The 26,343-nt window shown below is 42.3% G+C and overlaps 1 protein-coding gene across 2 annotated transcripts in view; it reads right to left on the bottom strand.

Annotated features, from left to right (window-relative positions):
- Positions 1-26,343, bottom strand: part of LOC140938624 (uncharacterized) — a 61,210-nt gene that overhangs the window by 7,728 nt on the left and 27,139 nt on the right. For both annotated transcript variants that reach the window (XM_073388123.1, XM_073388124.1), the window contains exons 3-12: positions 12,594-24,650; positions 10,172-11,790; positions 8,843-9,479; positions 7,980-8,519; positions 6,978-7,167; positions 3,267-6,600; positions 2,420-2,923; positions 1,415-1,632; positions 757-911; positions 1-2 (exon numbers count right to left, since the gene is read on the bottom strand). The exon at positions 1-2 is cut by the window's left edge and continues 455 nt beyond it. In XM_073388123.1, the coding sequence (XP_073244224.1) occupies positions 1-2; positions 757-911; positions 1,415-1,632; positions 2,420-2,923; positions 3,267-6,600; positions 6,978-7,167; positions 7,980-8,519; positions 8,843-9,479; positions 10,172-11,790; positions 12,594-24,650 (19,256 nt within the window). The remainder of the gene's footprint in view (positions 3-756; positions 912-1,414; positions 1,633-2,419; positions 2,924-3,266; positions 6,601-6,977; positions 7,168-7,979; positions 8,520-8,842; positions 9,480-10,171; positions 11,791-12,593; positions 24,651-26,343) is intronic.

Raw genomic sequence — 26,343 nt, 5'->3', positions numbered from 1 at the left:
AACTGAAAAACAAGTGAGTGAGGTTATGTTTGTTTGTTCGCTTCTCAGGGCGCAGCCATGAAAAAGTGGGCCACAACGTCTAAGAGAACGTTTAACGACTAAAATTAACATTTTTCACTTACTAAGGAGACAGCGTGGCCGAGTGGTCTCCGCATCGGACTCGCAATCCGGCGGACCCGGGTTCCAGGCCCGCTCTGGCCACTTGCTGGATTTGCCCTCGGTCGTCCCTCGTTCAGATCCTCGGCCACGCTTATAAATAGCCAACTGGCTGCCTCATACCATGCAGTTGGAGTTTTTAATCCTGTTACGTTCTATTTGAATCATTTGTTTCTGGAATTGTTTGAGTGCAGTGCCTGTAAACTAGCTGTATAAGCTATGTGCACTTTCCACTATAAACAAACCTTTAACCTTTAACGTTTTCAACTGCCAAGTGGATGAAAGGAATTATTGTTAATTAATTGTCCGTACACAGCACACATTGCAAAAGCGTTGCCTTTATACATTGATGCTGTTGGTTAGAAACAATTCAAAGTGAAGACCAGTGAACAGTTGTCGTGAATTGCGTGGTTGATTGTGCTATGCCAGCACAGAACGAAAATGCAGCTTTCAGTAGACCTGTATACTGGGTCATGCTACTAGACTGTGGAGTGGACAGGAAGCATCCTACTGACAGTCGATGACTGCAAGGAACTACAGCACTCTTGTCTAGTAACTACTTTTAGTCATGCCTTTATGGGTCAAACATACTGTACTTACTTGAGCTGTTCTTGTCAAACAGAACCATTCCATGCTGTGCCGTAAATGACCAGAAAAACGCGAACTGAGTTAAGTGACACACGTCTACTGTTAGTAACTTGATTGTCTTGTTCACGTGACTCCATGGCTTTGGACACGTGAGGGACGCGTCAAACCTGTTATGGACAAATATTTCTTATGGCGCAAACATTGGAGATTACAAGGATCTATGCACCTTAACAATCCGAACTCCATCTTTCACCTATTAAGCAACTTATCTATCTCTAGGTCTTCAGGGAACTCGTTTTTAGTGTGCCTGAAGGCGTATTCTCCAGGGACAAGCGCCCAGTCTTTTCTGTGCACATGTAGCTTCCTTCTCAATCCTTTTAAACCACAGGAAGTTTAGGGAGAATTTAAACTGCATTCAATCGTGCGGGTATTAGCCTTAAACTCATTTTAATTCCCTAAAGTGTCTGGAATTCAATATTAGAATGTTGATTACAATTTAATTAATGAATTAAAACACGAGCAAAGCGTTACACGCGAGCGTAACCAGGTCGAAAGCTTTGTGATCTTTTCTTCATCCAGCCTTTGGCAAAATGTGCGGATACGCTTGGATGATGTAATGAGTAGTACTTAAAACACCTAACAAGAGACGCCTAAAAACATGAAAACCTACCAGGTTTCGTTTCTTGAATCCCATAGATACAACACTGGGTCGACATCTTCCTCGGTGACTTCATTGTTAACGTGCTTTTTGTTGGCTTTGACCAGTTTATTGACGTCATAGAACATGGAAATTTTAATTGGCTTTACGAACTTATAGCCTTCTTGGACGGTGTTATTGATCGGGTCCAACGCTTTTATGACAAAACTGTAATTGCCAAGCATGAATTGCTGCCAAATGAAAAGACCAGAAAAAGGTTCTTTAGTTGTCAACCCCAGCGAGCCCCTTAAGAATTCCCACAACCAAAAGCTTGTGGTGCATCCTTTTAGGGTATTCTCATCCAGATAGGTCCGTAGGAAATGTGTTCGGTAGTGAAAGATTTTCTCCAGAATAGAGATTAAAAATTATAGGTATGTGCTGTGCTTTGGATATGATTACAACAGTACAGTTATAAATGCCACTTAAAAGCCTTAAGGTATTTATAGTCCGACACTAAAGCTACTGCCTAAAAATATTCATAATACTCAGGTACTTCATTATGTCCTAAAGAATGTAATCGGCGAATAAGCGGCTGATAATTTACTTGGGTAACTAAAATAACAAAAAGAATAGAATGCTCCTTAGATTGATTCGCCTGAGAAGGAGAGGATGGATGGAAAAGGAGAGAGAAATTTAAACACAATGCCCTGTCACCCAAAAGCTCTTAAGCAGGAAACTGGCCAACAGTTGGTCAGCTAGATCAACCTGAGGACCAAATTGTAAGACATTTAGTCAGTCAGTCAGTCGGGTTAGTAGCTAACGACTGATCAACTGGATCAAACGAACAAACGAACTGTAGGGCAGATATCTTGTCAGTCATGGGTAAAGACTATTACTCCTTATTTGCTAGTAAGTCAGCCAGTGTGGTCAGATAAGATCAGTATATAGTGGATCAGAGACTTGGGTATCTAATCAGTTGGACCATTAACAGTTGGGCAGATGGGGTGCCATAAACTGTAAGCATATCGAGATACATACCTTTGGCTTAGTGTCTTTAGGATTGCTAACAGGACCCTCCTCAGTCGTGTTCTTCTTAAGTTCTTCGTTATCCAGGCTGAAGGATCGCAGTTTTACTTCCCCTTGAACCGCTCCCTCGGGTACAGTCAATGTCCCATATGTCTGTCCCACTCCTCCATCTTCACGCGATCCGTTCACATTAACATTAACAGTGTCAAAGAAAAACGAAGCAGAAGACTTATTATCAAAGGTGTATTCTGATTTTCCGACCACAATTCCATTGGAGGAAAATTTGTCTGATAGCAATCCAGCTCCATTTGTAGCTCGTACTGTTGCAAAGTATTTCTTTCCTTTTTCAAGGGCGTCGTCTTTAAACTTAGCTAGCCATATTGTTGTATTGGTAACTTCTTCGAAATCTTTTATATCAGTCGAGCCAGCCGCCGTGCCCCAGGCAACTTCGTATGAGGTCACGCCACTCTCTGGATCAATGGCGGCGAAGTATGCAAAAATAACATCAACGAAGACCTGCAGAAGGAAAAACATTAGATTGTGTGAGCGGCACAGAAAACTATTTTTTTAGATCCTTCCGCTCTTCGTATCAACATTATTCTCTTAAAGTACCCTTCTCTTAGATTTCGGGAGTGATCAGTTGCAATATAGTAGTAGACGCCTGTTTCCTTTTCGCGCCCTTAATAGAGTTTCCTAAAAATGTTATTCAATGCATATTATTAACCACCTGACTCCTTTAACCTCTTAAGTTTCGAACATGATCGAGAATCTAAAACTTCAAAACTTAAACGCACAAAGAAACGTGTTAAAACTGTGTTGTTTTATAAGAAATAGAAAGATATGAAAAATATAACTTAACCTGAAAGTCCATATCCGGTCCCATTATTCCATCCCTGACGTATTTCATGACAGGCGGTGTTGTATCTATGGTAACGCCGTCACTGCAATTAGCTGAACATCTGCGGGCTCCGTTGCAGGCCACAACGGTAACGTAATAAGTGTCTCCATGCTGCATGTTTAGCTCGTAGTAACTTCCGTTTGGTCTCATTCCCGTACTTTCACAGACCTTGATGTCATCTTTCATTGGTTGAGATCCCACACACCAAAAATACTCTACAATGTCACTTTCACTGTCCATAAATTCAATCCATCTGGCGTGAATCTCTCTCGTGTTGTTTGTAAAGTCAATATCTGTATCTTCAAAACTTCTAGTAGAGCACTGACTGTCCTCACCAAAGGTTGAATTTTCGGAACAGTTCGTATTTGGATCACTGCCAATTCCATCGTAGACGACACCAGCTTCGGGAGCAGTAGGATCAATGATGAATGATTCCGAAAGAGAGCTTGTTGATTGGTCTGCTCGAGTTGTTTCAAGTAGTTGGATAGTATAAAGGTTTTCAGAGCCGGGTACAAAAAACGATCCATTTGCTAAGTGAATAGTGACTCCTTTTGTTTTGTTGTCAACGGTTAACGAAGACTGACAGGTAACCGAATCACAAACACTGGACGTGAAGCTAAACGGATCTTCGCCTGGTGTTTGTAAGCACGTCATCCTCTCGCATACTGAACACATTTCTGCGAAGCCACCGAACGACTTTTGCCCATTTTCACAAGGTGCACATCCCACCGATCCTAAGCCTTTGATATGAGAAACCCTGACGCGAACATAGTCAACAGGGCAATATGTAGTTGCATAGATTCGTCCAGTTCCGAAATCTTCCCCTTGCCCAGGCCAAGCTAGGACATTGGGAGTGCCAATCAAAACTATGTTCTCCATGAAGGACACAGACGCACGAGGAATTCCATCATCTTCTCTCAAGCCACTCTCCCGCGTGATGGCACTTCCCAGATTAATACATTTCCCATCTTTATACTTTGAGTACACTGCATGAAAACCAATAAGCCGTACACCATCGCGTCCTCCTAAAGTCAGCATACCCAAACCAACAATGTAACCTTTATTACGGGTGTTGACGTCCAGATAACCACTTAGGCTCTCATCCGGCGCTACACTAAAATGGCATACTTCTCTGTACGAATAGGTTGTGGTGTTGAGCTGAAACACTTGAGTGACCTTGGAGTCTTTAGATACCACGACGAGAGCGTTAGTTTCGGTGAGGCGTACCGACAGATGGCCAGTAAGGTTTTTATGATCCTTAGAGCAGATAGTCATTAGCAAGGCAGACGTGTCGACAGCGTAGACAGATATACAGGAATTCTTTTTGTTCCCTCTCGCTATTGCCAGAAGACGTCTATTTAAAGACAGGGAATGACCAAAATCAGGATCTCTCATCTCTTCTCCTAGAGTTCTTACAAACTTCCAACCACCTCCATTCTCTTGGAATACAGATACAACACTGGCGTTCGTAGAAGAATTTATTCCAGTCATGGCGATGTGGTTATCATTTATGGAAATTACCGGGCCGATGCTATCTGCCCAGTAGTCAGTGGGAGAACAAGCTGAAGGAGAAAGAACCTTGCAGTTTCCTAGAACAACAGTCTTGAATAACTGGAGATTTCCAAAATCATCGAGGCTGCTCCGGTAAACATGTACCTTACCGTCAGACAAGAATAATGAGCGATTTTTGTGGGACACTACCTTCACTGGGTTCGCAGTTGTACCAGTAATGTCTTCGGGAAGGGTCAGGTGGCTCGCTGATCTGTTTCTGAGGGGAAGAGCAAATGCTCTATCTCCCGATCCAACAGCAAAATAATCACCCTGTAATTGCGCAAGGGAAGCACCAAAATGTTGTGACGGTAAAGTGGCTTTAAAGTGTAAGTCAGTGAAAGCAGTCTTTGGATCTACCGGGCTTTCGGCGCAACACGGCCCTTCAGGATCAGCAAATCCAGGAATAACTCGCATAATGCTTTTATCTTCAGTGGTGTTGCTCTCATTTTTATCCGACGCCACTCTTTGTACGATTATCTTGAAGTCTTTTGTGGGGCTAAAGAGGTTATGTTCCAAGAGAAAGGCTGTTCTGTTAGCCGTGTTGTTGGTAATACTTCTAATGACTACCTGAAGGTCGCTCGGTGAAGATATATACTTCACGTCCTGGTCTACTGCACTTTTATTTACGCTTGGTAGTGTCAGGTTTGTCTGCCAGCGTAAGTGCTCCTTTTCAGCGGCTATATCTCGGATGTACAAACTTCGTAGGGGAGGTGCACTGGGTTCGATTCTTAGTCCGTCACTGGAAGCTTCAGCGCAAACACCTCCTCCGTTCCAGACCCTTAAGATTCCTCGGTAACGTTTCCACGGTTCCATAGCGACGCTTCGAATTGTAACGTTCCGTTGCCATGATAGTACATCCATGAAATCGTGGACTAGTGGCTCGCTATTCCACGACTTCTGCGAGCCAACTTGAGGAAGAGACACATTTGAGGAGGAGTGAGTGACTGCCACTTGAATTCGCAAGCGCGAAATCTCCTTTACGTATTTTCCAGCGATCTTCCAGCTAAGCGATAAACTCTGCATCATGGCTTTCCAGTCGATATCCGAAAATCTACTTGCATTCAAGCTGGGAACATCAAGTACCTCCATTATCTTAGGTGCAACTGAAATTACCTTGCACCCTTCAGAAACCAACTGGGTCTTAAGTTTAACGTTATTGACTGCGTAAACTGTGGCATAGATCAATGTTCCCGAGGTAAGTCTGCTGACTATCGCCGCACCTTTTACTTTCAAACCAACAGTTCGTATTTCCAAAACATCACATTGTGCTTTTGCAGTTCCAACGCACCAGTCATACCGCTCGAGTCCACTCTCTAGATCTTCAAACGCATCCCAGCCAGAGGTTAAGAGTTCGTCGGAGCACGTAAAACGAATATGAGAGGTCGCGTATACCTCATGGTCTGGTTTCTCGACCACAAGAGGAACTGAACTGTTTGAATTAGATCCATTGGTACGAGGGAGTTGTGTCGAGGTGACGGAGAGGTTGATGGCATCTTTGATTGTAGGAGGTGTTGAATCCATCAGTATTGCATTTGTTGTTGTTTGTGAAGACAATCCAATACGATTAAATCCCTTCACGACTGCGTAATACGACTCTCCATGGATAAGGTGTAATCCACGCACAGTGAAGCTTGTGTTTGTCCCAGCAAAAGTAAAAGGGGTTACAGTGCAGTTATCGGGAGTAGTAGAGATACAGACATGGTACTGTAAGATGCCACTCTCTGGATCAGCAAATGGTGCCCAACTGAAGAAAATATTTTATTGGTTTAGTACAACTGCATTCGTAGTACGACGAGTAAGCACGCAGCCGCGGCATGGAATGCTTTATCCATCCATGTTCTTTATTTCAAAATGTGGTTAAGCATAAGGGTAATCACCACAACAAACATTGATCGCAATGACAACAAAAAGGGAATGATGTAAGCAGTTTCGTAATTCAATAACCAATTTTCGATTCAAGAACAACTACGAAAAAAAATCGATTATTGGAGAAATAACATAATCAAAAGAAAATGTGGCGCAATGTTATCACGGCTTGACACATTTTGCAATTTTGCTTTTTTGTTACGTGCAAAAAATTAGAAAAAGGTAACAATAATTAATAATATTGAACGCACTCACCTGATTACAAGTTTTCCTAAATCGGATTGGTATGTAACAGGTTCAGTTCCAGTCCCCAACCGTGCTTCACTAGCCGTGGGAGGAGTAAAATCGACAATAAAACCGTCTGAAGTAGCTTCTATACGAAGCCCAGCAAGGTTAACTGCTCTAATAATGACAGTGTACTGAGCACCACTCTCAAGGTCTAATCCTATAAAGGTGACAGAGACAGCAATCCTCAATAAGCACTTGTACCGAATGCACCGGGATGTTAAAATATTGTAAGATAAAAGGGATCTAGACTTAACAAGAAGTTTTTCACGTTCGACTGAGAGAAAATGTCGCATGATCATCGTGTCGTTCTATTAATGTGTTCGAATGATCATATCAAGCCAATAGGCGACACAAGGGGCCAATAAGCGACGTTACACTTCTGAGTTAACTAATATTCATAAACTTTTAGAAAACTGACCGCAGGTTGTTCTCCAAAATTAAAAGCAATGTTAACCATCCATTATATTCCTTTTTGCCGAAAGTCAAAGAGTCATACAAGAGGTTAAGATCACAAGCGATTCAATTACCACGGTTTAATACAGAACTTTTTAAGAATAGTTACTTTAATAGAATAAGGTTTAAATACAATTTAGCAATTTAACAATATAGATTTTCAATGTTTTAACAGGTTGTATATGATAATTGTAAATAATCTGTGCGATCTTCATGATTTGTATACTTCACTCTCTGCAACGATTGCTATGTATTTTAACGGGTGAAATAGACATTTTATTTATTTACTTACTTATTTAATTTAGTTTGCTATTAGCTGAATTACGCATTTGATTGGTCATGTTTCAGGTTTTTAAGCACAACTGCATTAGTACTGACCTGCTACACTGGGTGACATAAAACATTAACCTAAGTGTTTCTTTCCAAGAAGAAGATTCTTAATAATCATTCTGTGTATAATACTGCAATAACAAAATTAATATGATACGTAGGCTATTTTTAGGACATAACGTTTACCTGTGATCGTCAAATTAGAAGCTAAACCAACTCCAGTGAACGGCTGAGGGCAGAAGGACAAATTCCTAACATCACATAAAGCGACTTCATAATATTGGACGCCTGACTCAGAGTCCTCGAAGCCAGACCAGCGTGCTCGTATATCATCCTCGCCATTAATGTAGTCCACATCTGACTCAACTCCATCAATCACCGTGCCAGGTGATGGTGGCGTATCGTCGACTGTCACACCATTTGATGTGAGTGAAGTTGTCACGCCTGCTCCGTTTGTCGCACTTACAGTAACGTAATACTTTTGACCATTTTTCATGGAATCAATGAGAACCTTTCGGACGGAGGTAGTAGCTGCACTCAGTTCTGTTTCTTTAACGAGATTGCATGAACGTGGCAAAGAGCCAGCACACCACTTAATTTCCGTGACGTCACTTTCGACGTCCTCAAAAGCATTCCACTGGGCTGCTATGTAACTTCTGCTTCTCTGAACGTCAAGGTCATGGGCTCCATGAGAACCATCCTTAATGACTCCTTCATTAACAGGACCTAACGTAAAAGTGATTGACATAAATAAGATTCTGATTAGAGGGTAAAAGATAAGTATTTTGCGCCTTTGCACTGAAATGAAAATAAGCGCAACCCGGAATTCTTTATTTGCTTTCAAGATTTTCCATATACACTGTGTTTTGCAAGTTTCGAAAAAAGAGATTTGAGAGGCAAATACGGAAAACATTTAATCTTTTTAAATGTCATTAGCAATAAGCCTGCTCTTATCTGTATCGAGGCTTTCATTAAGATCCTTCCTTTCTTATGTCGTCTCGTCGCAAATTTGCGTAAATTATGACTGAGTAAGTTACAAAATTACTTGCCTGTCTTGTCAACAATAACGCCACTGGAAGACTTCACCTCGCTAATAAGTCCAGCCATGTTCTCTGCTTTTATGGAAACGAAGTATGTTGCACCCTGAGAAAGTGATACATCCTCCAAAGTATAACTTGTTGAGTTGCCGATTTCAGTAAAGTTCATGAAGTTACAGTCACCGCTCCACATACCAACGCAAAGATAATACGATTTGACCCCGCTTTCCTTGTCCAAGAAACCGGTCCATTCTACAGAGATCTTTGAGTGCGTAAATACTTGGGCCTCAACCCTAGAAGGTAAATTTTCAACGTGGGTGATCTCTCCCAAAATTGGAGGTGTTGAGTCAACGACAAAACCATTCGAAAACATCTCACTGGAACTTTGGACGATGTTCGTTGAGCGAATTTTTGTTATGTACTTTACCCCTTCTTTAAACTCCAGGTCAGTAATGCAGATCATTGAACGAGTGCCTACATCAAGGTTATGGAGTAAGCAGTCATTTTTATCAATAACGGAACAGACAGACAGTTCGTTGGTCGCAATGTCGCTTTCCAAGTCACTTACGCTCCACTTAGCACAGTAGGCATCTTTTGCAGTAATATAATCTTTATCGTTATTGCCAGATCCCAGCTGCATTTCCATGACCTAAAAAAATATCAGTTAAGATAAACTTAAGCTGAAAATATGACGATGTACATCGGCCTTTTGCCATTCAACCGGCCTACATTACGCAAATTACTACACAATTGGAAGAAGTGTGGGGAAACCTTTATCCGCTGAATTTTAGTCAGCAGTTGCGGGATCCTTACAATCGACTTATTGACGGACTCAAGCAAAACTTACAATGATGGAATGTCTAGACAACCCGCAGTTTCACAAACAATAAAAGGAAAGGCGTATCGAAACGCACCACTCACATTTAGAGTGGTCATAGTCAATGAAATCACGGCCTAACTGACAGAAGATCAGGACTAACAACTTCTCGACTTACTTGACCAATCAGGCCAATAACCAGAGTTAATTACCTTTATCTGACAAGATACAACTCACTTTGACTCTGAAGGGGACTATCGGAAAGTTTGTCTAAACATTAGTCACTGTCAATAACAGGGCTACTTAGAACAAAACTAAGCCAGACGATCATATTCTGGCCATGTTCTCATGAGTTTGTCTTGATCACTCAATACGTCAGCCTATAACTAGAGACCCAAGGTATTACCATAAATTAATGATAGAAAAAAGTAAATTTCGCTGAAGATCACCGAAGATCTCTGAAGATCTTATATGAGTGAAATAAACCAAAGTCAACAAAAAGAAAGACAAATGTTTCAGCCTACCTCGGAGATAACCGGAGCGGTTCCATCTATTTTCACCCCATCAGATGAAATTCTGGTAACCGCGCCCGCACCATTGTAGGCGCTGACGGTCACAAACACGACCATTCCAGTTGCTAATGGTGGAAGAATCTGCTGACCTACACTTGTGTGATCACCAACATCAGTCTCAGGAATAATGTCACAGGTCTTTCGTCTTGTCCCAGCACACCATGTGTATCTGGAGATGTCTGATTCCTGATCCTGGAACTTATCCCAGTTAGCAAAAAGGAACGTATCGTCTCCTTGATAATCGATGTCTGTGAGAGTCTGGCCGTCCCTGACAGTTCCTTCCATTGGAGGGGTACTATCAACTTGGATGCCATTAGAGGATGCAGTGGCGCTGTAACCGGCTTCATCTGTGGCCTTCACAGTGACGAAGTATTTTCCGGTATGATTTAGGCTTAACCCAGAGATCGTGGCTTTAAGAGTGAGACCCAAACTTAAAAAGCCACGCACATCGCATTCCTCTTGTTTTGTTCCTACGCATATTTCATACATTGTGATCCGTCCATTGGAGTCGGTGAATGGAGACCAGTTGGCCGAGATTTCACTGGTAGAGCTCTGTATTTCAAGATCGCTTAATTCCGTTAAACCATCAAAAACGGTGCCGGCAATTGGCGCTGTACCATCCAGTATAAAGGGATTCGACACAGCTTCACTGAACAACCCAACATTGTTGTGTGCTCGTACGATTATAACGTAGGACAACCCAGGCTTGAGATCAAGAGCAGAATTCTTCAATGATGTCTTGAGGGCTGTGTTTACGAAAGGCGTGATACATTCGTCTTTAGAACTAGCGTGACAAGCAGCCCACTCAAAGTGGCTTAAACCGCTCTCCTGATCGATAAACCCACTCCACTCTGCAAGAAGCGATTCCTCATTCTTTAAGTACTTAGGCTCCGGTCTATTGCCAACCATAACGGTGCCAACGGAGGGAGCGGACCCGTCTATAAGTAGTGGCCTTGAAGTCCTTGTGGACACCATCCCAACACCATTTGTTACTCTTAATGTTATTAACACTTCAATCCCAGATGAAAGAGGCCTTGATAAAGAGTGTTCTACTAACAGTGTGCTTGGTTCCACGGTCCTCCAAGAAACAATATCGCAAGATCCAGTTGTGCTGCCTGCACACCATTCCACATTAGAAATTCCACTTTCGAAATCTGTAGGTTTTCTCCACGAAAATTTTAGTTGGCGATTGTTTTTTTGCTTCAAACTGCACGAAAGGTTGCACGAATGAGCAGACGCGAAAGCAAGACTTGATCTCGGGGAGAAATCGTCTGTCTGATCTGCATCGCCTGGTGTGTCCCAAACAGATCGTCGGAAACGACTGCTTATCGACTGCGATGGCTGCTCAGGCGCAGAATTTACGCCGCTTGTTTGTAAGTCATACAAAACATCCCCAAGTACCGCTGGAGTGACATCTAATGTTACACCATCAGAGTAAGCTCTTTCTTTTAAACCAGCAGCATTGGATGCTTCAACGGTGAAGAAATACCGCTGGCCCTGGTCAAGAGCCATAAAGTGATGTGCACTTGTCTGGAGACCAGCAAAGGTCATCCCTTTTACGTCACAAGCACCTACAACAAGGAACGTTTCTGTGTATATTTAATAAATAATAGGATCTGCAAGCGAAATTCTCGATTCTCCGAGGAAAAAGTCTTGAACACCCAAAGGAAGGCCCAGTCTCTAAATTAGGTACTGTCTAATACGGTGGAGTAGAAGAGGCTAAACCACTTGGAAAGGTAAAGCAGCTGTTAATCCGTCGAAAAAAATCTTACTAAAGGTATCAAAAACGCGAAAAATAATGTTGTAGTGGTAGGTATATATTTAAACTGTGATACTAAAAAAATGTCTCGTAAGTAAAATGGAAATGAATCACTATTGCTTTGCCTTACTCCAAACATTAAATTCTGATAACTAAGGAATTATGCTGGTCATTATTGAAATGTCAACATGACAACTGAAACATCTGGACAATTCGATTTAGGGGTCTTCAATTGCAACAGGCGGATTTCAAAGGGCTGTGTCACGGAAGTCCAGTTCATTTTGTTAAATTTTGCGAATTACTCGCCCTCAATCGCTATGGAACATAAAGTAAGCAAAGAAATTACAGGTACATGACAAAATCAGAGATCCGAGACAAACAAATATGTCTCCTGAGCATTATTTTTGAAGTTGCAAGCAGCAGGGATCAACTTTGAAAAGCTGTTAGGCTGAACAGTTTTCAAAAATCGTGGCATCTGTTGTTTCTGTTATGTCATTTTAACCTTCCTTCAAAGTTTTAAGCGGTTATTTTTATGTTTCTCTTAATTTAACGGGCATTTTGTAATTTCCTAATTTGGCTGAATTTCGTGACACAGCTCCTTTAAAATAAGCTTACCCTGAGCTGTTCCTATACACCACTGATACTCGACGACGCCACTCTCATCATCTAGGAATCCACTCCAGTGAGCTGAAAGCACTCCTTTTTCGTGCTGGTAATCAAGGTCAATATATTCTTCACTGTCCACAGAGGTTAGGTTTCCATCAACAACATCTCCAGATATCGGTGGAGTCCAGTCCACCACAATTTGTTGGGAAGTCATAGTTGTCTCCAAACCAAGCATATTAGCACCAGTAACAGTCACGTAAAATGTCATTCCTTCACGTAGCGTCAAATTTAGCACGTCTAGATCTACTGATCGACTAAGGCTGGTGACACGATAGAAACTTATTAGATCGTCTTGGAATGCAAAGTTTCCAACGCCTACAAGAAAGTGGCTCAAACCACTTTCAGGATCATCCATAGTCCATGTGACAACAGGCGCAGAAGATGATGTTACATAAAACGTTTCCTTGCCAGTGGCTGGTGCGACATGGATTGATTTTCCAACTGGAGGACTTCTATCTACCACAACACCATCGGAGGATGAGCTAACATGCTCACCTCGGCTATTCTCAGCTCTAACTGTAATGTAATATTTCCTTCCTTGCTCAAGTGTTAGATTATAAAAGCGATTGGCTGATGTTTTTAAATGAAGCACTTCCATGAATGGCCATTTACACATGCTATATCCAGATGGTTTAGGTGGTTGGTCCCTGATACACCAATCATATTTGGAGATGCCAAACACAGGATCTTTAAAACCATTCCAATGCGCCCAGATTGCTTTGTCATCAAGTTGGAAGTCAATGTCCTTTGCGGACGTAACTGGGCCGTCACTAACCTCACCAGCAGAAAATTTTCCGAGTATAGCTTTTATTCCGGGCGAGCAATCCGTTCTGTCGAGTCCAGCGCCGTTAGTAACCCTTATACAAACAAAGTAAGTCTCGTTTCCAATGACAGTTTGGTTCTTGATAACAACACCCCCAACGGAATCATCGGCATTAACCTCAGTATACAATCCAATAATGCTTTGTTTAAGTTGCTGAGGGTCTGTTCCCAGTGCCCAGCTTGTTTTTTGAATACCACTCTCTTGGTCTATAAACCCTGTCCAAGTCACGACAAAACGTGATCCTGGTACTTCGTTTTTACTACGGTCGTAATTTGGTGGAAGCACAAATTGAGCAGCTACAGTGCCAGGGTTAGGTGGTGTATAATCAATAACAACGCCATTGGAAGAGGTTGTGCTCGACAAGCCGGCTTTATTAACAGCATACATTTTCAAGAAGTAGGTCTTTCCCAGTATCAGAGGAACATTGGAGACTCTGATATTGGTTGTAAAAACTGAAACCTCTGTAAAGTTCTTGACATTATCATCGTCCGGCGAAGTTCCCAATCCCCAAGACAATGATTTTATTCCGCTTTCTTTATCTAGAGCTACCCATTCAGCTTTTAAAGAGTTGTTTTTGGGATCAAATGCCAGCATTACATTGTTTACGACAGGTGGTGTGCTATCTATTACAACACCATTTGTCCAGTTCACCGCTTTAAGGCCAACAGCGTTTGAAACCTCGATACCCACAATGTATTTCTCTCCTTCCCCATATTTTAGCGCAATTTGCCCTTCGCCTGTAATGATTGCCCATCCTGAAGAGTTCAGAGGTGTTCCTAACTCGTAGAAGGGAATAACAAAGGTGTTTGTGTTTACGTTTTTGACTGAAAAACGATATCTAACCATTGGGGACTCGTTGTCAAAACAAACCCACGAAATAACTCGTTTACTGGAACTTGGTGTGTATTCGACATCATGTGAATAATCACCTCTTCCATCCCAAACTTGTGAACATAAAGGAGGTGTCGTATCCACTGTAAAACCATCAGACACTGCCGTGTTCTCCAAACCAACTCCGTTTGTCGCTGTAACGTTCACATAGTAATTTTCTCCGCCTTCAAGATCTTTTGCGAGCTGTAATTGCGCGGTTGTGACATTACCGTTGAAAATAAACGACCCGAAAGAATCTTCCAAAGGGCCTTTTTTCCACACCGTAACCCTATATTGCCGAACGGCACTTTCCGCATCTACGAATTTGAACTTGACTGTCAAGTTAGTCAAGGAACTTTGATATTCGCCATCCTGAACGTAAACCTTTTTTGGTGGTGAATCATCGAAGACAACACCATCTGAAGATAACACCGCTTTGAGGCCAAGCTTGTTGATGCATCGGACCGTTGAAAAATATCGAAAACCAAGCCGAAGCCTATGTCGCATGGTAAACGAAGTCTGATTTGTTGGAAGAATGGTGAAGTTCATAATGTCAGTCTCTCCAGGTTGCAGACCAAAGGCGACCTCAACAGAAGCTAAAGCTGTCTCTGGATCGTTGCAATTCCAAGTTGTTGACAGAAATTCTTTTGACGTAGAGCTGAGGTCCTGACTGGGGTTACTTCCATCGTGAACTGGTCTTATAAAAACTGGAGGCGTTGAATCCACCATCACGCCATCGGAAGACAACGGGGCACTAGGCATGCCAACTACGTTGTAAGCAATGACGGTGGCATAGTAACGCTGACTACTAGTTAGTTCCAAAACTTTTAACCTTGAACTTGAAGCGGTATTTACGAGACCGACATTGGTGAATTCTTGAATATCCTGACTACCAGGAGATGTTCCAAATGCTAGCTGATAAGAGACAATGCCCGTCTCTTCTTCTTTGAAGTTGAACCACGAAGCCCTGAGTATTGAGATCTCCATTTGGACGTCGAGGTCTTCGCCTGGCATTCCATCCGTTACGGAACCAGGAAAGGGAGGGGTAGAATCCACCAGCACTCCGTTCGACTGGTAAAATGCATTATTTCCAGCTCTGTCGACCAATTTTAGACATGCAAAGTATGTATGGCCAGAGGTTAGGTTTAATCCAAACAAGATGTGATATCCCCTACTGCTGGAAACAATTTCTTCTTCCTTGACATCACAGTGGGCCGAATTAGGCTTGCTGGATAAACCGAGGTATGTTGCTTTGATCCCGGAGAAATCTCTAAAGCCATACCACTGTGCCCGATAGAGTGTAGAATAGCTTTGGTACTGCGCGTCAGTAGAGCCCCATCCATCTAAAAGTATTCCCCCCTTAGGGGCATCAGAGTCGGAAAGCAGGGGTGCAGAGGATTTGACGGCGAAAAGGCCTGCTTTGTTGACAACCCATACGGTAATAAAATAACGTCGGCTATTTCCCAGATGTGTGCTATTGGATGCTGTCCAGTTGATTCGTAACGAAGATAGGGGCCTGGCTAACGCAACAGTCTGCAGTTTCATAACATCATCGGCACCAACGTAACTGCCAACTCCAACTTTGTACGTTGCAATCTTTGAGAGATCATCTTCAATTTCAAAATATGCTTTAAAAGTTATAGATGGTGTATTAACATGTTCCTGCAGTTCACCGTAATAGCCATGTTGTACAAAAATAATGGCAGGAGGGCTAGTGTCAACAATAAATGTATTTGACAAACTCCTAGAAACACCTCCAGCTCTGTCCTTTGCTTCAACAGCAACCGAGTACACTCCATCGGCAAGATAAATGCTACGACCAGTTGAACGAACTCGACCTGCCGACTTGTATGAGGCGAGAAGCTCATCGGTTGCCAGAGATGCCACTGAAATACCAAAGCTGACTACCCCACTGTGAACATCATAGAAACTATCATTGCTACACTGACTGCGGTTTAGAAGTCCAGACACCCTCCTCTCATCAGACAAACACCAGTTCCAACGCGCCCACACAGAACTAGATATCCATTGATAAAATACTGGAGGGCCTGTCAGTCCAGTTATAACTTTTCCTATGTGCGGAGGTACAAAGTCTACAGTGGCGCCGTCACTGCTTCCATTTGTGCACATTCCAACACTATTGCAAGCTATCACAGTGACAAAATAACGTTGCCCATTATTCAACAGAAGTCCTGAAATAGTCGCGTTCGTTTGTGTTCCTACAGTCTTAAAACTGTGAATGTCAGAAAGGCCGGGCTTGATACCGAGACCAATACGATATTCCACCAGCCCGCTCTCCGCATCAGCGAAGGCTTGCTCCCAATGAGCACTAAAAGTGAATCTTTCACTAGTGAAGTTTTCGTCTTTTCCCTCTACTCCGTCCTTTATGTATTGAACAGCTACAGTCGGTGGGGTAGTGTCAATGAGAATTCCATCGGAAGTGATAGTTTTCTTTAGACTGGCGCCATTTATGACCTTGACCGTTACGTGGTATCTAATTCTCGGGTGGATTTGGATGTCTGAGAAGCTGACAAAGACCATTCCTTCCTTGGAAATATTGTGCGTAACAAAGGAAAGCTTTTCAAAGCCTCTTACATCGTCTCCACCAGGATACGTTCCAACAGCGACAAGTTGCTCTCGAATGTCACTTTCCGGATCTGAACATGCCCATTTAGCTTGAATACTGTTCAAATCTCTTACAAAGTCCACGTCAGACAGGCCGGTCTTACTAGTGACGTCAATGACTTTACCTTCACAAATTGGCGGTGAACTATCGCTTACGAATCCGTTTGTCGCAGTTATGGCTTGAAGTCCTGCAGCGTTTGTTCCACGAAGTACAAGCTTATACGATTCGCCATTTCTAAGGGAGAGATTTTCCATAAGTGGCGACTGTTGAGTTAGAGGAATAGTGACAAATGGCGTTACATCTCCACCGGAATCATTCTTCACAACTTTCCATTCGTACTTTACGATAGGACTCTCTGGATCAATAAAACGATCAAATTTTCCACGAACTCGCCTGATCGATGGAAGATAATTCGCATCACTTTGGCCAGTACCGTCCTGAAAATGTCCGTAAACAGGAGGCGTTGTGTCAACCAAGATACCATTGCTACACATCACTGCTTTTAATCCAAACAAATCCATGGCATAAAGGCGAGTAAAGTACTTTTGACCATGTCTTAAATTGAGACCGGAAGTCTGAATCGAAGTGAGATCACCTAGAGGGGTCATTGGGACAATGTCTGCCTCAGCCTCGTCAAAGGTACAGCTGGAATTTGAGGAGACACCCCACTTTATGGAAGCAATGTCCTTTGGATCACTTCTGAAGTCAAAGTTCATTCCTAGTGCAAAAGTATCCCATTGATAGTTGGCATCTTGTCCTTCAGTGACGCCGTCGTAGACGTAACGAATTTGTGGTCCTTTACGCTGAGCAACAAACTTCGGGCAATTTACCAAAGGACTGTCCATCCCTCCATCATTTGTTGCCAGTACACTCACATAGATATCTCTACCATGCATAATTGGAAGGTCGTTGACCACAAGACTCAAGGAAGACCCAACCCAGGAAGAGTAGTCATCGCCAGATCCCTGAATAGATCCGATTCTAACATGATAGCTGTTGATTTTGGTATCCTCGTGGAATCCATGCCACTGGATAAAATACTTTGTGTCGGCAGCCTGTCTAGCTGTGCAAGATCCCGCCTTAGGAGGCGTCCTGTCCACATCTTTTTGACAAGTATTGAATAGGGTCCTGTCAACAGATTTGGCTGACCACCACCACTCTGCGAATGTCTTTTTTGAGCACCATCTAATCTTTATGCTACATCCAAACAACTTACACCTTATGCGAATGCAGAGACGGAATCGATACCACAGCCAAACTCGAATACGCAGTGGGGTCATCCGAAGCTTGAGCTCGATACAAGCCCTTAAAGGCCACTTGGCTATCTTTATTCGTAGCTCAGGTACAAGGTAGGTCTCAAGAAGCCTTGCTTCTATTGTGATACCAGCTTCTACAATCAAAAGGGAGAGTGCAGCACCTGCATAGACGGAAACCCAGGCTCCTGGAATGAGGCCCATTCTAAACGTTTTGTCGCGCATACACACTTGTCCTTGATAGTCCACAACGTAGTAGCCGCCGGCGCCTGCAAAGAGCCTCACTGGTATGCCAAACACTATAATAATTTGTGAATACTCTGGCATAAATTGTTGATATCCCCGGAGGACATTCCCTCTAAATAAGGTGACGCACGATCCTAGGTCTGATGCCTGCCTTCGCATCCGGCTATTTCTATGCACTTCTTCAAGCTGTTCGGAATATACGTCCGATTCTAACAGCTCTTGTGTGATGCTTCGTTTTCTTCTTGTTCCACAAATCATATCCCCAATAGGAAACAGCCGTCTTGGTCGGAGAACGTAATTCCTCATGACTTTAAAAAACAAGCAATTTTCTTGAATTCCAAAAGTCGTTTTCAGGATGGGTAGTCGCAGATAGAAGTATCGGTCTTCAAAATCCCCGCCCATAAGTTCTATATTTTCTTTTTCTGCAAATGTCCCGCTGGAAAAAGCTACAGCCACCACTTCGAACTTTTCACCGACGCTTGACACAGACTCCAAGCCAGAAGGCGTCCGGACTACTCTTTCTAACGTGTTTTCGCCAGTCTCGTCACCTTCATTCAAGGAATGAAATTCAAGTTTGCATTGAAAACCGGCAATCATTGCGCACTTGGAGATACAAGCATATTCCCCGCCGAATTGTCTTACTATAGTCATACCTTGAGCATTACTCCCGATAGTGATTACTGTATCGGGAGCTAATCCAGTAGATGCTAGATCCCCATTCACCGTCTTATAACCGTAGGCCTTTCCGCTCTTGCCATCTGTTACCCACAGAAAACCGCTATTCTTATCATACGAAATGGACGTTGCTGTACCTTCAACTGAAACAGACTTTGATATTCCCAGCCAAGAGGGTTTTTGTGTCGAAAAGGACCCCGTTACGCCAGATTTTCTTACCGAGTGGATTCTGTTAGAGGCGCTGTCGCTAATCCAAATGAATTCTTTAGCCACCGTGACACCTCCAATTTTCACTACAAATGGTCCTTGTGGACTTCCAAGCTGAATTATCTTTTTAACGCCACTTCCGGGGTTCATGACTACCAACAGGGAAGCTTTACCCTTGTTGCTTGAGACTCCATGCATACCGAGGATCACCTCACCACTTGAGAGCTCTGAAATTCCTTCAACCTTGTAGTCATCAAAAAGACCGGGTGTCAGCCAACGCCCGCTTTCCTGCATAGAGGAAAGATCGTCAAGGTGTGGGAACTTCCAAGTGAAAATGGTCTTAAGATAAAGCGATGACGATCGCCTGATAGATCGTAAACAGACTTCCGCTGAGCAGTAAGCTATCTCTTGCCAGGGTTTGTAAGCACTTAGATCTAGTCCTCGCTGGCGAAGCTGAAGCTTGTTGAGAAAGTCAGTGACTGTGTCCAAAAACCTATTGACTTTGTTTACAGTTTCGGTAACTTTAGTTATCTGCTTGTCAAGAAAAGGCTTCACAACCTCAGTGATCTCTCCAGTTTCAGACAGAAGGTTAACAATTGGGTTAGAAAATGATTTTGTGAGGTCGTTTACTTTGTCAGCGTATTGTGAAGCACTTTGAGTAAGGGTGTCTAATGCCTGTAGAACGTGGTTTATGTTTTTGGTCTTTTTCCATAAATCATATGACAGCTTAACCTTAGAACGTACATCTTCAAGCCCTTGAACATGTTCCAAAACCGCAGTATCGTAGACGTTTTTCATGGCTTTAAATGTGTTCTCCAATAAATGCTGCATTTTCTCTTTTACTTCCTTTGCTTTTTGTATGTAATCAACAATTCTCTCGATTCGCTGTTTGACATTATTTATTGCCCTTTTTTGAACACCAGCTGCACTCTTTTCTTCCACTTTTTGACCAGTGATCTTCTGGAAGACTTCCCTGACCCTTTGAACGTCGTCTTTGAGAGAAAAATTACGAACCTGTTCAATGAGCTGCTTCACAATATCAAACACAGCTGTGACATTATGAGCTCCATGCTCGCATGTCTCGAGCATGTCTGTATAACCAATAGATTCCCGAAAGGTATCCTTAAGGACATCGGCCTTTCCTTTGATGGTTTTTGCTTGATCAATAAATGCCTTGGAAATACAACTTCCACCTTTGATACATTTTTGTATCTTGAAATTCTTCCACGTATCTTGTACCATACTATAAAAGACTTTGACGTCTTTCCTGAAGTCTTCATATTGTTCTATAACGTTCTTTCCAATTTTTAGTGCCTTACGCACGCATGGCTTTGTACTATCAAGAAAAATCTTCTTCATTTGCTGACAATCCGGCAGCTTTCCTGCCGTCTCGAGTATGGGAGATAAATTCCTGGTAAAAGGCTTTAGATCAATTAAAACCCCTATCACCTCACGTACGGTGGTCTTGATATTCAGAAGGTCTTCTCGTATCTCGTTTATAGGTTCTTTAATTTCTCTAAACTTTGAGACGGCTTTCCCTATAAACTTATCAGCTTCTTTATTAAAAAAATTGTCCACTTCTTTTACGACATCGTAGGATCCAAATTTATCGAGAGTCTCAGCCGCAATGGTTTTAAATTCACTGCAAATATCTCTTAACCGTTGGTCAAAATCAATTCCGAACTGTTGTCTTATATCAAGATTCTGAATTTCACTTTTGTAGTTCTCAGCTCTCTCCGAAAACTTTATTACATCATCAGCTGCTTTTCTTGCCTTGTTCGCGTACTCAGGAAGATTCTGTAGACGACTAAGCACTTCATTGATGCGAGCTGCTATCTCCCGCACTGTTTTGAGAAATCCTTTCTTAGTGTTTAATATGGAAAGAAAGTCAGATATTATTTGGGAGACACGAGAGATCTTGCCAACACGAACTGCGAGGTTTTCCTTGTACCAATGTTCAACTTTAATAACAGAAGCTTTCAAGTCTGCTCCAACTGCCTTAATTGTCGCTGCCACTGGTCCTATGAAAGATCCAAGTTCAGTAAGTGCTTGCCGAGCGTTACTTTGAACGTTATCAATGACGTCAGCAGAGAAATTGGCGGCTTTAGTACATGCCCCGTTTACCTTCGAAGCCGTCCCATTGGCAAAGTCCACGATGTCATCCGCTAGATTTTGAACGTGTTGGAGTTTATCACTAAGCTGTCTAAGAGAGTCGGAAACGAACCCTTTCGCTACTGCAGTAAAATTTTTTTCAATGTCCACTATCAACTTGTCTATAAGGCTTGTAAAATTCAGCAGTTCTGAAAGTGCATTTTGAGTTGTATTTTCTACTTCTTGAAGTACCTGGATTCCTTTTAGATCCACGTTTTCGCCAAATTCCTTGAACTCCTGAGAGGAGTTTAATGCCAGTTTATAGATGTCACATATCCGTTGTATGCTTTGTCGTGAAAACTGCTCCATTGCTGGTCCTAGCTCTCGAAAGAAATCTGTAACGTCACTTATGGCCGTTGCATTTACAAAGTGAACGTCTAGTAGATTTATAAGTTTTCCAAGAAATTCTTCGAGGATTTGAGGCGGGTCAGTTGAATTGGGATTGTGACTACCACTCCAAAATCCACTGAATAGCTCCCGCAAATCAAAGGTCTTGCCAGGTAGTATTTCTTGAAAAAACGTCTCCAGATTAAAGTTCGGAAGTCTAAACTGCTTCAGGAATTCTCCAAGTTTGTCAAACACAGTAAGAAAATTCTGAAAACTAGGAGATTTGAGATCTAACCGGAACTTTAAACTGATTTTCCAATTAAACCGAAGCCCAAAGTTAAATCCATTTCCTTGAAAAGACGGAAAACGCAAATTCAAGTTTGGTAACTGCAATCTGGGCAATCTGGTTCCTTGTAGAAGATCTAGCAGTGCCGTCATGTCCAAGAAACGATTTGCAAATTTCAGCAGCCTCAAAGTGACTTGCTGAAACGACTCTAGAGAATGTGACAGGCGAATTGAGAATCTGAAGGGAAGTTGTAAGTGGAATCCACTAGGCACGGAGATACGTAATGATCGAAAGTATTCTTTTATCTTGTCGAACTGAAGATCTACAGAAACTGAGCGAAGAAGATCAAGCAGTTTCTTTATATTAAAGGTTTTCGGAAGATTGTGTGGCAAATACTTGGTAATACTACCAACTACGTTTAGGATTTTATCTAGTGTAGCAATCACTTTATTGAAAATGTCATCCACATCAGTCAGCCTTCCAAGTGTTTGTTGTATCTTCTTGATCTTGTCTATCAGCCATTTCCAATTTTTAACGCGGCCCAAAACATCTTTCGCAAACTTGATAACTTTTCCGATGAGGTTTATCGGTCTCAAAGGCTTAACAAGGTTCTGGACAAAGAGAACAATTTTATTAACGAATTCTAAGAAACTGTTAATGTGTAAAGGAAGAAATCCAGCAAGTTTGTCTTTAAATTTATTGATTTGCTCGGCAATTACGCTTGTTATGCTATCAAACTGCTTTAACAGTTCGTCTCCGGCATCGGCCACGGCGTGAATAAGATCTTTCGGAAAGTCGTTCTTAAAACTGGCTGACGCCTTAAAAGCAGCCTTTCCACGTAAAACGTCAAAACCGAACTTGAGAATGTAAGCTGAAACGAAAGCCTTGTTGTCTAAGTTCACTTCAAAGTTCCCACCAAAGATACCAATTCTCAATTTAACTTGATTTACGAACTGTATCGCGGATTCTGCTCCGAGCCATTTGCCACCATACGTCTTCACCCATCGCTTGGAAGGACCAAGGGCGAATTCTCTGGGCCGAAGGAACGGCAGAAGTGCACGCTTACGCCGATGAATTACACTCCGCTTCTTTCGCAAGTAAACTGCTTTAGGGTGGTCACCATGGTTTTCAAGAAATTCTTTTATTGAAGAATCCAAGGACTCACCTTCAGGAGCGTGCCATAATGCTTCCTCCAAGCTTTGGACCACCGAATCGCTTAAACGTTGGTGGCGCTCAACGAACACATCAACGACTGCAGCTTTTACATCAGCGTGTTCATCTACGTGAAGTGAGCGCATGAGATGATGATTAGTATGCTCAGGAGGAAGTTTGCGCATGGCACTGATCACCGCTGAGCGGATACCAGAATTATCATGATCAATGTGCTTCAAGATAACAGAAAGACCAGAATGATGACCAAGGTTTCCAAAGGCCCAGATGTGGTCCCTCAACTGCACCTCGTGATCGTCGCTATCAGGATGGTAAAGGCCTGATTTATTCCTGTATCTGTTGTGAACCATTTGGGCTACGTTGTCACACAGAGTTTCATTGTACCCTGATGTCTTGGCTCTAGCAGCCAGGCCGGTTAATACCAGCATGGTAGTAGCAGTAACTTCATCTCCTTTTTCCTCCTCGGACATGAGCTGTGACAAAGCATCAAACAGTTGTGAATGAAGTGGTCCTTCTGGCAGGTGGAAGATTCCTAAAAGCAAAGCTTCGTATTCTTCTCTACTGAGAGGTCTCGGGTATTGATCCTTCAGCGCTTGTGCTAATGCATTCTGGGCCTCGTATTTGCCATGTCCAGCAAGGGCGGCCGCATACACTGCCAGCGACGTCAGGTTTTGGTGACTACGGTCCTGAACTAGTTTCACGATCGAGCGAAAAGTAGTTTTGTCATCACGAACCATGCCATGTAGCTCATTAGAACAGTCAGCGATCCCACGCTCCTTCATGCTCTTGTCAGTAAAACAACGTAACACCTCATACAAAGGCCTCGGCTTCTTTTTCGTCTCTCCGCCCATCTTGGACCATTTGATCTTCTCCGTTTGTGTGAATTGAAGACTATCACTTGTGAGCGATCGTATCGTTTGTAGATGCTCCTCTTGGATTGTGGATCGCTTAGAACGTAGATGCTCGGGCTCGGCACAATCACGTAACGTTAGCTTGCTATATCCTTTGGTTGACATCTCGATATCTTGCTCTTGATCCCCAAAATCTTTGAAATTTTCCACTCTCGGATGTCCATCAGGAGGTCTGAAAAATGCCTCGTTTGTGCGGTAAACGTGATTGACTTTTCCATCTTTCAAATGAACATGAGCACTATGGAGAGATTGAACCTTGTGGCGGCCTTTTGCGGAAGTACCATCCGCAAATTGCTGGTAGTCGTTGTTTGTCCAGGTTCGATGAAGGTGAACATATGTGTCATTAGCGGAAAGTACATTGTACTTGGTTCGAAAAATACCCGAATCATCATGCTCTCGAACTTCGTATACACTGGATTTATGAATGTCTTTCAAGTTGAGCTGGAATGCCCCTGCAATACCTATGACCGCATAATAAACAAAAAAGAGAGCACAATTGCAAATTGTTCCATGCAAAGCCGTGGAACTTTTTTAAGAGCGACTCCGCGTAAATATCAACTAGACGAGGAAATAGCCAAAAAATGACCTGGCCTCAAACTCGGCCAGAATAAAGCCCTATGGGCCCTAGTTACAAAATCGCTGGTTTAAGTACGATCGAGTGAATAATATTTTTTTAACGAATTTTTTCCTTCCCGAGGCCTAAAATGGGCAAAAATCATGCAAAATAAGAGTCATATTCAGTGGCTCGTATATTTTAAAATAAAGTTGGCTACTGAAATATAATGACACTTCACATTTGTTCTATCTTTCCTCTATAATTTTAACTGATTAGTTCGCGATTTGGTCAACAAGAGATTTTTTAAGAAATTTTCAAAGTTTTTGACTCAAAATCGCTTAATCAACCGTCAAAATTTAGCACTTTTTCACGAGCTAAAAAAGTGGATTGGTACATGGCTTTGAACACCAAGGCGTTTTTAGCCTGAAAGAGCATTCTTTTTTCTTCAAATTACCGAAATAAAATTTTTGGGTAAATGAAATCACGAACGCTGACAAAGCGAAGCAAATGTAAATGTTATACTAAAAACAGGGGGAAAACGTGACCTCTGACCGAAGCACAACCAAATGCAAATTACGGTAGGCGCCAAACTTTAATTATTCGGTAACTTGTCGAAACAATATTGGTCTGAAATGTGTATAGGTTCTTTAAAAAAAGCTGAGTTAAAGTATTAAGTGTCAAAAAGTCCACAAAACGGTAAAAAATACAGCAAAAGTCACAAGTAATCTGTTCCGTTTCTGAATTTTATGCAGCGATTTAACGAATTAACAATTTTTAATCCAACGATACCCACCTGAGACTGTGTTAGATTCAGAGTCCATAGAACTTCTCAGAAGATTCCTCGGAAAGACCTCCAGAAGGAAATGAATGAAGAATTTGAACTTATAACTGTAAAAATTTCACTTGCCGCCACCGCAATGAACCAAAACAACTGTCGAACTGCCACAGGCAAACCAGCTTTCAGTGCAGTCATGCAAAGCATGTCACGTCACGTAATTCTGCCCAGCGCATTTGAGAAGGAAGCAAGAAACAAGAGCCATAATGGGTCTTGGGAAGAAATTATTCCACGCCGTGCGCTAAAACATTTATGAAATAAAATTAGCTCTGCACTGTTTCATTTTTGCCCTCGCTTGAGGGCAAAGGTGCCTCTTCCGCCTCGGACTTGATGAGCAGGCGTTTTTAGGGGATTTGTAATTTCTCCCTCCCCACAAACGAAAATTGTGAATTTTTTTTTTTCACCTTTGATCTCAACAACGTTACCCTAAATTTTCTGATTTTCCCTTCGCTTTATTTACAGACTGGTATAAATGACACATATCTTGGTCTCAAGTAAGGGAGGAAATATGGGAAAACATGATTCCCCTGATAAGCCACCAAGGGAGGCTAAATGTTTGGTTGCCTCTTAGGCGAAATTCGCTTCATGGATCCGGATTTCTTGTCAGTGGAACTTGTGGAAGGCACAAGTGCAATAACTGGATCCAAGTGTAATAAAGGTCCATCCGTAAAAACATTTGAACCCAAGTGTAATAAAGGTTTCATCTGTCACGACTGAGATAATATGAGACATGTCCACAACGTCCTAAATATGGTTATCTTAA

This window comes from Porites lutea, chromosome 5 (assembly GCF_958299795.1).
Source record: "Porites lutea chromosome 5, jaPorLute2.1, whole genome shotgun sequence".
Lineage (NCBI taxonomy): Eukaryota > Metazoa > Cnidaria > Anthozoa > Scleractinia > Poritidae > Porites > Porites lutea.
The sequence above is the reverse complement of the archived record's forward strand: the minus strand, read 5'-3'. Positions and strand labels throughout refer to the sequence as shown.